Source organism: Cyprinus carpio, chromosome B13 (assembly GCF_018340385.1).
Source record: "Cyprinus carpio isolate SPL01 chromosome B13, ASM1834038v1, whole genome shotgun sequence".
Taxonomy (NCBI): domain Eukaryota; kingdom Metazoa; phylum Chordata; class Actinopteri; order Cypriniformes; family Cyprinidae; genus Cyprinus; species Cyprinus carpio.
In genome coordinates, this window is record NC_056609.1 from 5,639,664 (window position 1) to 5,652,992 (window position 13,329).

A 13,329-nucleotide genomic window follows, 5' to 3' on the forward strand; every position below is an offset into this window, starting at 1 on the left:
ATAAAAATTTAACATCATTAATAATTAATGATTTGGGCCTCCAATTTTCAATACTAAGTGGATCTTTACCTGACTTAGGGTATTTTAATAAAACCTGACTTATAACCATTTAATAAGGGTAATTCAATTTTGAGAGTCATTGTAGGCACCATTTGCTCAGCTTCCAATATTTCCTGAAAGACATGTAAAAGAAATACAGAGAGATCTTCCTGAAAGGTTTTATAAAATTTAGCGGTTAGACCGTCATTACCCAGTGATATATTCTTCTTCAGTTTGGCAATATTTTTGTTTATTTCATCCAGTGTTATTTCCTTGTCATAATCTTCATCTATTACTATATAATTTATTTTAATATTCTCCAAGAATGACTGTGCATCTCCAATACTGTAACGAACAGTCCACTGAAGGCGAGTGTAGATGAACCCAAGTGCAGTTTATTTACATAGGTGTAATCCAAAATCCAAACAAGATACACAGACTTGACGAAACAGACTTGACGAAACAGACTTGACGTGGCATGAACAGACTAGACTCACCAACAGCTGGTTGCAATATTACGTTAATACACGACAAGAGACAATGGCAAAAACATGACTACTTATACAAACAATGAGGGTCACATGACAAGAACAAACCAATGGGAAACAAGACACATGACTAAGACAACCAATTGGAACATGACACAAGGAACAAGAGGAACCAATAGCAAGACAACAAGAGGGCAAGGAAAGCATGACACAAACAGCAAAATCAAACAATGACAAAAAAAAAGACATTAAACATGAACATGAAACAAAACCCAAAACTATGGAGGAGTTACTGTTAATGGGACTGTAGGAATGTATCTTTCCTGATCTAACCCCATTTTCCTTGCTACATCCACTGAGATCCATGCAAAACATTTACTCTTAGCTCTCTCACTTTCCCAACATGGGAGAAGAACCTTGGTGGTTGGATTTCCAGCCTCTGTATGCCCTTTTAAATTTGCCCAATAATTCATCATTAGCCGTTCCCGCCGGAAACACATTGGCATTTCCCCCATCTCCACATGTAGAGCATCAACAGGAGTCGACTTGACCGCACAACAACACAATCTCAATGCTTGAGCCTGTATTACTTCTAACTTTTGTATTGATGTTTTAGCTGCCGATCCATATACAAAACTCCCATAATCCAATACTGATCTAATCAATGCTATATAAAATGTCAGTCTTTCAGTAATCATCCTTTCCATTATTTTGACTAAATACGATGTTAGAGCTATCCTATGTTAACCTATGAGCTATGTTATGGCTTCCTAATAGGAATAATCACCGCTTCTTTCCAGGCTTTAGGCTGTTTTCCCATATCCCACACTTTATTATATAAATCTGGGAGTTTCAAAGCTACTAAAGTATCTTTTCTGCCTTCTCCTCATCAGAAATCACAATTTCCTCATCCCTCTTTAATACTGGATACTGGTATTCCTTTCTAATTCCTCTCATACACTTGATCATTCCCCAAACGTCCCCAACTTGTGTTACTCTTCCTATTTTAGTACAAAAACTTTGCCAACTTTTTGCACTGTGTATTTTTTCTTCCAATCTTCCTTTCCATTAGCCAACAAGCTTCTCGCATTCCATTGCAGACAGAGAACCATTATCAACACCATCCAGTTCCTGACTGTTCTTGACTTGTTTGGATACTAAGATCCTTTTTTAACCTCCTCCCAGGTCAGTCCTCTGGTATTTAAAGATACAAGAAATCTGCCAGGGTTGGTGGAGGATAGGATTCAAACATTGTATCAGAATTATGTAGCAATATATACAGATGGATCCAAAGATTCAACAGGAGGAACAGTTTATGCATTTACCATTCCATCTTTAAAAAGTATCTATCAATAGGAGAACATCAGATCATCTGGCAGTTTATACAGTTGAGTTAATAGCAATTGCAACAGCTCTGCACTGGGCAGAACAAGTTAAACTAAACAAAGTTATTCTGTGCTCAGATTCAAGTTCAGTGTTATTATCGTTACAGTCATTTTCATCCCGGGGTAGGCAAGACATAGTTAACATAGACATGTGGGCGCCTGATCACAGGGGAGTTAAAGGCAATGAAACAGCAGATTCATCAGCAAAGTAAGCAATCAAGCAGGAAAATACAACCGACATTTTATTTAACAAAGCAGAAATAAAGACAACAATTAAAAGTAAAATAATCAGTAAATGGCAAGATAAATGGAACCAGGGCAGGCAGGCAGGCAGACATCTTTATAACATCCAGAAAGAAGTAGGAAGGATGAAGATGACAGGGCGAAGTACCAAGGAGGAAAATATAATATCAATGTTAAGACTGGGTCACACAAGACTAAATAAGACATTACAGTACATCTCACTGGAAAACATCCCACAGGTCTGTGTGAGTATTGTCAGGAGGAGGAATCTGTAGAACACGTACTATGTCACTGCCAAAAATATATTACAGAATGAGAAATATTCAGATGGACACCACAGGAGATACTAGGTGCAAAGCAAATACTTTGGTCAAACAGGAAATTATAATTCTTTAATTGTGTTCTTGAGGGAAACTGGGTTAATGAATATATTATAAAGTAAACATTTTATTTTTATTATTATGTGTATTATTATTATTATTATTATTATTATTATTATTATTATTATTATTATTATTATTATTATTATTATTTGAATATAAAATTCTGTTAGTCACTCTGGTCCACACTCCAGTATAGTAGGTGGCGGTAATGCACCTTAACGTTGGATGCCACCCGTCACAAAACATTAATAAGAAGAAGAAAAACCCGGAGGTACTATACATTTGACGTAACGTTTTCTGGACGGAGCAGTAATGAAACGCACCGCAAACACTTCCTAATAACACAGCTTGACAATTCATTACATTAAACGAACCAAAACGTTCCACTTTTTTGTAGCTTTGACATCTGGCTTCAACCATGATTCCATACACGGTCAATATTAAACTGGCTGCACGAACATTGACCGGAACCCTTAATTTACAGAACAAGACAGCAGTGGACTGGTGAGTACGTTAGCTTTAGCTTCTGCAGACTGTCAACAAACCCACAGAGTTTGGGGTTTACAACAACGCTTTGCTTGCGTAGGCATGCGAAATTAAGCAATCGAGCTATCACGTTAATCTTGTTTTGATTGCGCGATGTTGCATTATATATATTGAGTAGTTAACGTATTCACATTCATCACGTCAATGGCAATAATAAAAAAATGTTGTTAATATTAAGATTACGCGAATTACATGACAAGGACTCGTGTGTCGTTACAATAAATAAATAAATAAATGAATGAATGAATAAATGAATGTATGTACAATCTTGCTAAACAAATTAGTGTGTATCCCACTAGATCAGTGGTGTATCCTGTGTCTACACAACCAAAGATCCCGGCTCAAATTTTTGATTTTGTATACACACACACACACACACATATATATATAAATATATATATATATATATATATATATATATATATATTTGTAATATATATATATATTTATTATTATTATTATTATTATTATTTTTTTTTTTTTTAACTGAGTAATCCACTATTTTGTAAAGGGGGTATTTTGTAAAGCCAGATTACAGGGGGTAAAAATGATTTTAGAAAGTTGGCAGCATCATTGTGTTATTTTTCTGTTAGAAAAAAATTAAACGGGCCTCTAACTCAAGTAAACATATATCATAATCAGGGGGGGCTAGACCAATATGTGGGGGTGCTAAGAAAATAAATTATATTGATGACGTCAGAGTTACTTCATAAATAAATGGGGCTAAACCGGGGCTATTAAAAATTCTGATGGGGCTATAGCCCTCTGTAGCCCCTGTGTAGCGCTGTCACTGATCATAATGCCTTTTTAGATTTTGGTTTTAACAAACTTTTCTGTTGGTAAATAAATTTTTAAGGTTCCCTTTGTTCAAATTCCATCGATATTAGAATCTCAGTATAGCTCCAGGAGTAAATTGTTAAATTGTACACATTTTCAGTGGTCAGAAACCAAATGTGTGTCACATTGCAATTAGCTGATAGTTTTTTTTTTCTTATAAAGAGAAATGTTTGAAGAACAAATAATGTTGAAACTAGAAATGTATCTGGTTTCCCTGTATCACAACAACTGCATAGAACAGATCTGTCTTTGTGCCATAAATATTATTTTTCCAAAGTTTGTGTGCCTGTAACTCAAGAAATATTAAAGATAAGATGTCAATATCATTTTAAATTCTGTTTCTTAACTCTTCTTAACTTTTTTTTTTTTTTTTTTTACATTTTATGGCCCACAGATTATTCTGATGTATGAATATCTGGACATGCAATACATTGAAATAAAGAACAGAACCTCTAAAAAAATTATTCAAGCTTCAAGCATTTTTTTTCTATCGACATTGTAATGTAGGTGAGTTTCATAAAAGAAAAAAACATTTTGAGCAAAAAGCTGAGAAAATCGTGTTTTTATCAAATTTTCCATATGGATCACATTCATTAAGATGATCAAAGCAAAAATGCAGTAGATTGCTTCCATCAACACCCCCAAAGCTTGCACAGTCCTTAACCACTCCCTCGATTGACATTTGATTCGGTAACCTTAGGCAGTTTTTATTTATAAACTGTTTATTGTTGATGATTGCATTATTTTTCATATGCATCTGCTGATACATATGAGATCGCTCATGTGTTTTTGATCAGGAGATTCTGGACTCATCCAGGAGGTGCATAATAGTGTCAAGTGTATAACAGTGAAAACACATGAACCTGGAAAATTCTGTTTTTGACGGGGAATGAGTTAATAAACTTTTCTTTTGTAATCTTCATTTTTAACGTCCCATTTGTTTCGTTTCCAGAGATATGGGGAGCCCAATGCAACTCAATGTCCAATTTGTTGAATTTGTGTACAGTTAAAAAATTTACTCCCTGAGACATGTTAAGAGCCCTTTATCTCTGGAAATGAACCATATAGAGCCTCAAAAATTAAGATAGCAAAAGAAAAGTTTGTTAAAATCCAAAATGTGAAAGGGCATTGAGATATGCTTAAAACTTCTTGAGTTACAGAAATGCAACATTTGAAAAAAAAAAAAAAAAAAGTGATTTTTTTTTTTTCATTTTTGAACATTCAGCATTGGCATATAATACAACAAAGATAACCAAATTCAACAGATTTGAATAAACTTACCAATCTCTGTGTTAAAATACGAATTACAAATCTCTGAGTGAAAATAACATAATGATGCTGCCATCTTTCTGAAGTCATTTTTACCCCCCTGTAATTTGGCACTGAAATTTGTCAAATTAAATTTACTCATTGCTTTCATTGCTATACTTGTTAAAGTTTGGTTGATTTGACATGGAATTACCCTATCATACTGTTTAGAAAAAAAAAATGTAGTTGGGTTAGGGGTGTGCAATATGACGATTTTTGATGGTGGACGATTAAAATTTCCCAGGCCTACCTTTAAGTTTTTTGTGTTGTGGTTTTTAAGCAGTCGTAACTCATTCATAACTGTAATGTAGAGAGAGAGAGATAGAAAGTAATAGGCCTTTATTTTATAAAATGTTTTATAAATGCGTTTATACATTGTAGTTTCTCAACTTATGTTCTCTCTGATACTGTTTTCCATTTCTAATCTGTTTCCTCTCTTTCTGCTTAGGGGATGGCAGGGACTGATCGCTCAAGGCTGTCACTCTAGTATCCTCATCATTGATCCAAAAACGTCTCAGACCATTCAGGTCCTGGAGAGACACAAAGCCACTGTGGTTAAGGTGGGTTTTAAATGTTTGTTCACGCACTATCTCACAGTCTCATAGCATTGTTCATTTGACCAAAACAGAAAGTTGAATTGTAGACTTATGCTTTCCTTGGATAATTTGCTATAATACCAAAGTAACTTTTACCATCAGAGAAGTACGGTGGCAGAGAAGTGCAAAACAAATTGCAAATGCAAACCTTAAAAAAAAAAAAAAAAAAAAAAATCAGAAAACAAAATGACAAATCAGACAAACCGGAAGAGGTAGGAATAGTTTGAGACAAGGCATGGGCCAATTACTGGTTTCAAGGTATACCGCGATTTTAAAATGTCACGGTATCAAAACCACTAATATTTTACATTATACTGAAAGTGTAGGAATCCCTCAGGCTGAGTGCAGTGTAGAGAGTAACACTGACCCCTCCTCCTCCTGTTGGTGCGAGCGAGCGGTCAGTCACGTGTATGTAGGATGGCCGAATTTAAGGAGCTGTCACATTCAGAGTTCCTTTCCGTCTCGCCCACAGCCGCGTCCGCACAGCTTTCAAAAGTATACTTCACCGCAGATGAGCGCGGACGGATGAGCTCACATGTGCAGTACCACGGGGTGCGCGGCTGTCCATGAGCCCTTTTGGTGACGAAAATAACGTAATGCAGACGGTGCGTGGATGGCTGAAATATACTTTGGCCTTTACGCGATTGGCAACCGTCCCTTTTTTGCCTTATTGCAACTCTCTGTTCTGGACTTGCACAAACTGCGTTGCAATGCAGTAATTTTCCAAAATGTAATTTATGTGAAAATATGAAGTCTGTTAACGCCTGTTAACACAGGCCAGAGATGCTGAAGATGGACACACAGAGAAAAATACTGTAGCAGGCAGATCACTCACTGTTCATGATGCACGAACTATTGGAAGAAAATCCTCAATATTGATTTGGGGGTTTATATGAATGTGTTTCTGAGGGGAGCTGACTGTCTTCTGAAAAGTTTATGTGGTATAATTTCACAAAGCTTGTCAGAACATACTGTTTTTGCATCAAATTGGGTTATTATTAAATCAAATTATGTGTATGATTATTATTATATAACTAAATGATATGAAATGATATAAATGATATGTATATGAATTATATAACAAAAATTAAATAACTAATTAAAGATTTAGGTTAAATAAAGATGCCAGTCTTTTTTTGTGTCTTTTAGGAAACAAATCAAAGAAAAAATAAACTTATTCTACTGTTTCTAATGTTCTGTATGTTGCTCAAAAACAAAATATATTGTGTCCTGTGGAATTTTTTTTTTTTAACCCAGTCATTTAAAAATAAAACATTTCAGAGCTACGGTAACAGGTGTTTCTAATACAGTATCTATGGGAATGATGGTAAATTTGACACTTCTCTCTTCTGACTGCTATTCAGTCTCTCTTTTATATATAAAGTTATTAAAACACTATCATAGCAACCTTCTCTTGCTATTCGAGCAAATGGGAATGCAAAAAAAAAAAAAAAAAGCAAAAAAAAAAAAAAACAGGCAGATGTGTGTTAAATTGGGATTTTTGTGGGGCAGAGAGAATTTTATGTGGAGAATAAGAATACGAAATATTAAGAGTTGAACAGTCTTTTTGTTAGGAAAATTAAACTGGTATTGAGTTAAATCAAACAGCATTTAGGGTGCTTTCACGCTAGCACTTTTGATGCTCACCCGGGTTTGACTGATGGCAGAGTTTGATTAGTTTGGATGATGAACACTGTCATCCTAACGTGGGTGTGCACCTGCAAACCATACCCGAGTCCACTTAAAAAGGGTGGTCTGGTACAGTTTATGTGAACTCCGTTACAATTTGCTGCTGATGTGAATACAATCATGCCAAATCACGGAAGTCAACCACTATTGATGACATATTATTATTGATTTTAAAAAAGTGTTTGTGTGTGTTTCACTCACTTTCATGATGAGCATGCCTGACGCGCTGCAAGTGGAGAGCTGTATATCTTATTTCATTGTCGTTGTGTTTTCTGACTTATTTTGTTTTTGGATTTGTCATTGTTTTCTGACTTGTTATAATGTTTTCGGAATTGTTGTTGTGTTTTCTGAAATGTTATTTAGTTTTTTTAGATTTGCATTTGCGTTTTGTGTAATTTATTTTGTTTTCAGAATTGTGATTTGTTTTGCACTTCTAGGCCACCGTAGAGAAGTTACTGTTATAGTAACAAATATCATGGCAAACAGGGCTATATATATATATATATATATATATATATATATATGTGTGTGTGTGTGTGTGTGTGTGTATGTTTGTAAAATGGCACAGTTTTTCATATATCTTAAAGTACACTCTTAACATCAGTCAGTCAAGCAGAATTTAGAATTAAACCTTGATAACCATGTATGTATATTAGTCATTGTAACTGATCTTAGGACTGGTGGTTGTGCTTTTTTTTTTTCATTTCTGTAAAACAATTTGGAATTTTGGAAAAAAAAAAACTAACAGAAAACTGATAAGATAATAATGATATGAATTCTACTAATAAGAACAATATGAAACACACTAGTGTTGTCATGGTACCAAAATTTCAGTATTCGGTACCGATACCAGTGAAAATCCACGGTTCTCGGTACCAATTTCGGTACCAAAGCAAAGCACAAAAATATGCTAATTAAAAAAAAAAAAAAAAAAAACTTATTTCGGTACCAAAGTAAAGCAAATGGAATTCTTTATACTTATTTACAATTGTGTTTAAAGTTTTTCTACAAGTAATATAATTATGAAAAACAGGAAATTTAATTTGTCTTTTAATTAATGAAATTTAAACACATTTTATTTTTTGTTAAATAAAGGGGATTTGCTATTAAAATCAAAACATGGAAGAAATATTGTGTGATTTATTTATTTTTTCAACAGTAGTAGCAGTATCACATACATTCTACTAAATAATAGTAATATTTCTAGCACAATGCCTTTATGTAAAAATGAACTTTTATTTTGACGGGTTGCAGTGTTTCCCACAGCCTTACACTCCCCTGTCCCCATATATACATATATATTCAAATTCATTTTCTGCCAGCAGGAGGCGCTTTAAGAGTGGGAGAGATACAGGATTCTCCGGTTACTGCTGCAAAGCAGCGCTGAGCTCACAAACGCTGCCTTATCTAGCATTACATGCTAAATGAAATGAAAATGAAATCGAAAATGTTCTAAATACAGTCAGTTTCCTTCTAAAATACAGTGATATAAAAACACACTCGCATCGATTTTTGATTTTGAAATGTGCAGTGCTCATGTTTATTCAATGAAGTCAAAGCCTTTTGGAAAATCTATTTGTGGCGGTCAGTTTTGATATTGTAATAAATCAGTGTGTGGGAAACCCTGGGTTGCCGTGAATACCTTTAAATTGACACTGGTTTTACGCAAATGAAACAGTAAAATGCTTGTGAATTGACTCAGAACAGTTCTGGTGATGTTGTTTATGTATTTATGTCCTCAGTGAGACGGCAGATGCTGAAATTACTGCAAGCATCACGCGCTTTAGTTTATGTAGTACACAAAACCGCACGTCTCTGCCATTCATTCATTCACACAGAGACGCGCAGAACATGCACTATTCATATTTCAACCAACTTTTGCAGCTTAACATTTACAGATACTGGTGCTTTATTTTTCATAAAATAAAATATTTTCATAAAATATTTTTCATAACACTTCTTGATGGTTTATTTTTCATTAATTTAGCTACTGTACTGAATAAATACCTGGGGTTATGCTTGTTTTCTTCTAAAAGAGACAAAAAGTAATCAGATCTAGCAGTTTTTAATGCTTTTTCTGTAGGATAGGTTACTTTCCCGCCAAGCAATACGAAATACCTCTAGTTTTGTTTTCCTACAGCTGAGCTCGATTTTCCAGGCTGCTCTCTTTAGGGTGCGAGTGTGCTCATTATACCATGGTGTCAGACTGTTTCCCTTAACCTTCCTTAAGCGTAAAGGAGCAACTGTATTTAAAATGCTAGAAAAGAGAGAGTCCATAGTTTCTGTTACATCATCAAGTTGTTCTGAGGTTTTGGATATGCTAAGGAATTCAGAAACATCAAGAAGATTACTTACAAAGCAGTCTTTTGTGGTAGAAGTGATGGTTCTACCATACTTGTAACAAGAAGTAGAATTTACAGTTTTAGCTATATGAAGTTTACAAAAAACTAGATAATGATCTGAGATGTCATCGCTTGGCTGCATAATTTCAACACCACCAACATCAATTCCATGTGACATTATTAAATCTAGAGTATGATTTCAACAATGAGTAGGTCTAACCCCAATAGAGTTCAGAATGTCTATAAATGCTGATCCCAATGCATCTTTTTCATTATCAACATGGATATTAAAATCACCAACAATTAAAACTTTATCTGCAGCCAGCACTAAATCGGATGTAAAATCAGCAAACTCTTTTATAAAGTCTGTATGGTTCCCTGGTTGCCTGTATACAGTAGCCAGTACGAACATCACAGGGGTTTTATCGTTAACATTTGTTTCTCTGGATAATGTTATATGAAGCAGCATTATTTCAAATGAGTTATACTTGAAGCCTGCCCTCTGAGAAATCCAGAAAACATTGTTATAAATTGTAGCAACACCTCCCCCTTTACCTTTTGGACGTGGCTCATGTTTATAACAGTAATCTTGGGGGGTAGACTCATTTAAAATAATGTAATCATCAGGTTTTAGACAGGTTTCTGTCAAACAGAGTGCATCTAGATTATGATCAGTGATCATATTATTTACAAAAAGTGCTTTCGTAGAAAGGGACCTGATATTCAATAAGCCAAGCTTTATCACTTGTTTATCTGTATTGCATCTGTTTTTTATTTGTTGAACCTCAATTAAATTGTTACTCTTAAATTGGTTTGGATGGCACTTTTAGAGTTCCATCCCCCTATCTGATGTGAGCATAAGTATTGGAACAGTTGCCTCAGTTCTCTCTAAGTGATCAGCTGTGTCTTGTTACATTAATTCTTTAATGTATGTTTTTTTAATTCTTTATGTTGTTTAATGTCTTTAATTAAAAGCAGGGAATGTGTCGGATCAGTTATACCCATTGCTTCTGCATTCTGAGTTTTGCATTTGATGACGACACACACAAACCAGAATGAAGACGAGGGAGCTGATTTTCGAGAGAAAAGCAAGCAATTTGGATGCTAGAAGAAAAGAGGAAGTCAGTTAGAGCTATAGCAAAAACAAAGGGCATGGAGAAATCAAGAGTTTGGAAACCACTGGCGACATCAGCAGCCAACAACGACTTGATTGGCTGAGAAAAACAACAGTAGTTGATGACAGACAAATCATAAAAACTAAAATACGTGTCTGTAAAATCGGCAACAACCTCCAGAAAGCTGGGGTGATGCTCTGACAATATACTCTGCATAGGAGACTTTGACATAGAATTACAGAAATACACAAACCTCTGACAAGCACCAAAAATAGAAAGGCAACATTAAAGGTTGCAAAAAAATAAAATAAAATAATTCACAAAGGTGAGCCAGTAGAGCTTTGGAACTGAGTTTATGGACCGATGAGACAAAGATTAACCTTTATCTAAGTGATGGGAAAGCAAAAGTGTGTGGAAAAAAGGGAACTGCAAATGATGCTAAGCATACAGCATCATCTGTAAAGCATGCTGGAGTTTGTGTCATGGCATGGGCATGCATGGCTGTGTCTGGAACAGGCCCTCTCAATTTTAATGATGACTTAATGCATGATGATAGTAGCAGGATGAATTTGGACACAAAACCAAATTACAAAATGGTTCGGTACAAAACCATCTTGGCTACCAATATTCAAGAAAATGCCACCAGACTCATCAGAAAAGTGCTTCATATTGGATCAGGACAATGACCCAAAACACCCTGCCAGTCCAGTCAATGAGTGATCAGGGCAAAGAAAGGGAAAGTCTTAGATTGGCCAAGTCAATCTCCAGATTTAAATTTGATTGAACATGAATTTCACCAGCTGAAGAGGAGACCAAAGGCAGAAATCCTCCAAAACAAGCAACAATTGTTATTAACGGCATTAAAGGTTGGGATAAAGCATTTGAAAGGATGAGACCAAGAGTCTGGTGATGTCTAGGGGTCGCAGATTCACTGCTCTGATTGCAAGCAAGGGATCTGCAACTGAATATCTTTTAATCTTTTACATTTGCGTTAAGTCTAACTGTCCCAATACTTATGCTCACATTGGATGAACTCTAAAAGTGCTATCCTTTTTTTTGGGGGGGGGGGGATCATGTATGTGTTGAATCAGCTAATAATAAAATGTGACATTCTGTCGTTTTGTCTTATATTCATGTTTCAATCATATTTGCAGATTTCTTGACTACACAGCAAACAAAGCAATTTTGTCATTATTGTTCCAATACTTATGGAGAGTGCTGTATATGACAAGTTGTACATGAATCAAGCTAAAAGACCCAAAGCTATGTTTTCATATGCTGTTGACTCCAAAAAATTTGTGTTCAAGAACTCAAAAGTAGAGCGCTATGTGTCATATTACTCTGAGAACTATGCCCACTGGAAGGAAACGTAATTGGTGACAGGAACCCACCATTATTTTTAACCATATCAAACGATTATTTCATCACCCTATGTGAACCTGAGAGGAGGCGATATATTGAGAAACTAAATTTTATTGGTCTGTGTCAGTTGCGGCTGCACAATTAATCAAAATGATGGTGATGATGTTGGAGGTGGGTCAGTCAAGGTTTCCTATGGAATTCTAAAAAATTTCTATATTGGGGCTATAGAAAGTATATTGACTCCATCATGGTATGGAAACAGCTCAGCCCAGGATCTTGAAGCAGTGTAAGGAGTGGTTTGTTCAGCTGAGCACATCTCCAGAACATCTCTCCCCTCTCTGCAATACATCCACACTAGGAGATGTAAATCTAGGGCTGTTAAGATCCTCAAAGACTCCACCCACCCTAGAAACCCACTGTTTAATCTGCTACAGTCAGGCAGACACTTCCACAGTTTGATGGCAAAAACAGAGAGGCTCAGAAGGAGTTTCTTCCCTCACGCTATCAGACTACTTAATATGGACATTAAACACACTGCACTTTAGAGACTCTAGTAGTGTAGGGTTATAACAATAACTCTTTGCACACTGCACTTTTTTGAGATAACCTAGCTATGCAACTCATCCTCACTTTACATTGTTTACATCTCTGCACATCTCTGCACTGAGTAGCAGTTTCTGTGTAGCATCTCTGCACATCATCTGTGTAGTAGTCTAATATATTGTGAATATTTCATTATTTGTATTTAATCTTCTTATTTTTTTTCTTCTTATTATTTTTTTCGTATATTTCATTATTTGTATTTAATTTTCTCTTATTTTTTGCACAGTCTAAAGAGAGTATGCCAGACCTACATTTCACTGCTTGTTGTATGCCATATAACTTGTACGTGACAAATAAAATCTTGAATCTAGTAAATGTTGCTCCATCTGAAAGCATGCGATTGAGATTTACTACTAATTAATTATCTAATTAACTGTTATCGCATTTGATTAA

The 13,329-nt window shown here is 35.2% G+C and overlaps 1 protein-coding gene across 1 annotated transcript in view; it reads left to right on the forward strand.

Moving 5' to 3' along the window:
• Positions 1-2,942: 2,942 nt before the first annotated feature.
• wdr11 (WD repeat domain 11) overlaps positions 2,943-13,329 on the forward strand; it is a 184,757-nt gene continuing 174,370 nt past the window's right edge. Inside the window, exons 1-2 of the mRNA XM_042736306.1 lie at positions 2,943-3,042; positions 5,678-5,789. Of these exons, the coding sequence (XP_042592240.1) occupies positions 2,957-3,042; positions 5,678-5,789 (198 nt within the window). The 5' untranslated portion in view covers positions 2,943-2,956. The remainder of the gene's footprint in view (positions 3,043-5,677; positions 5,790-13,329) is intronic.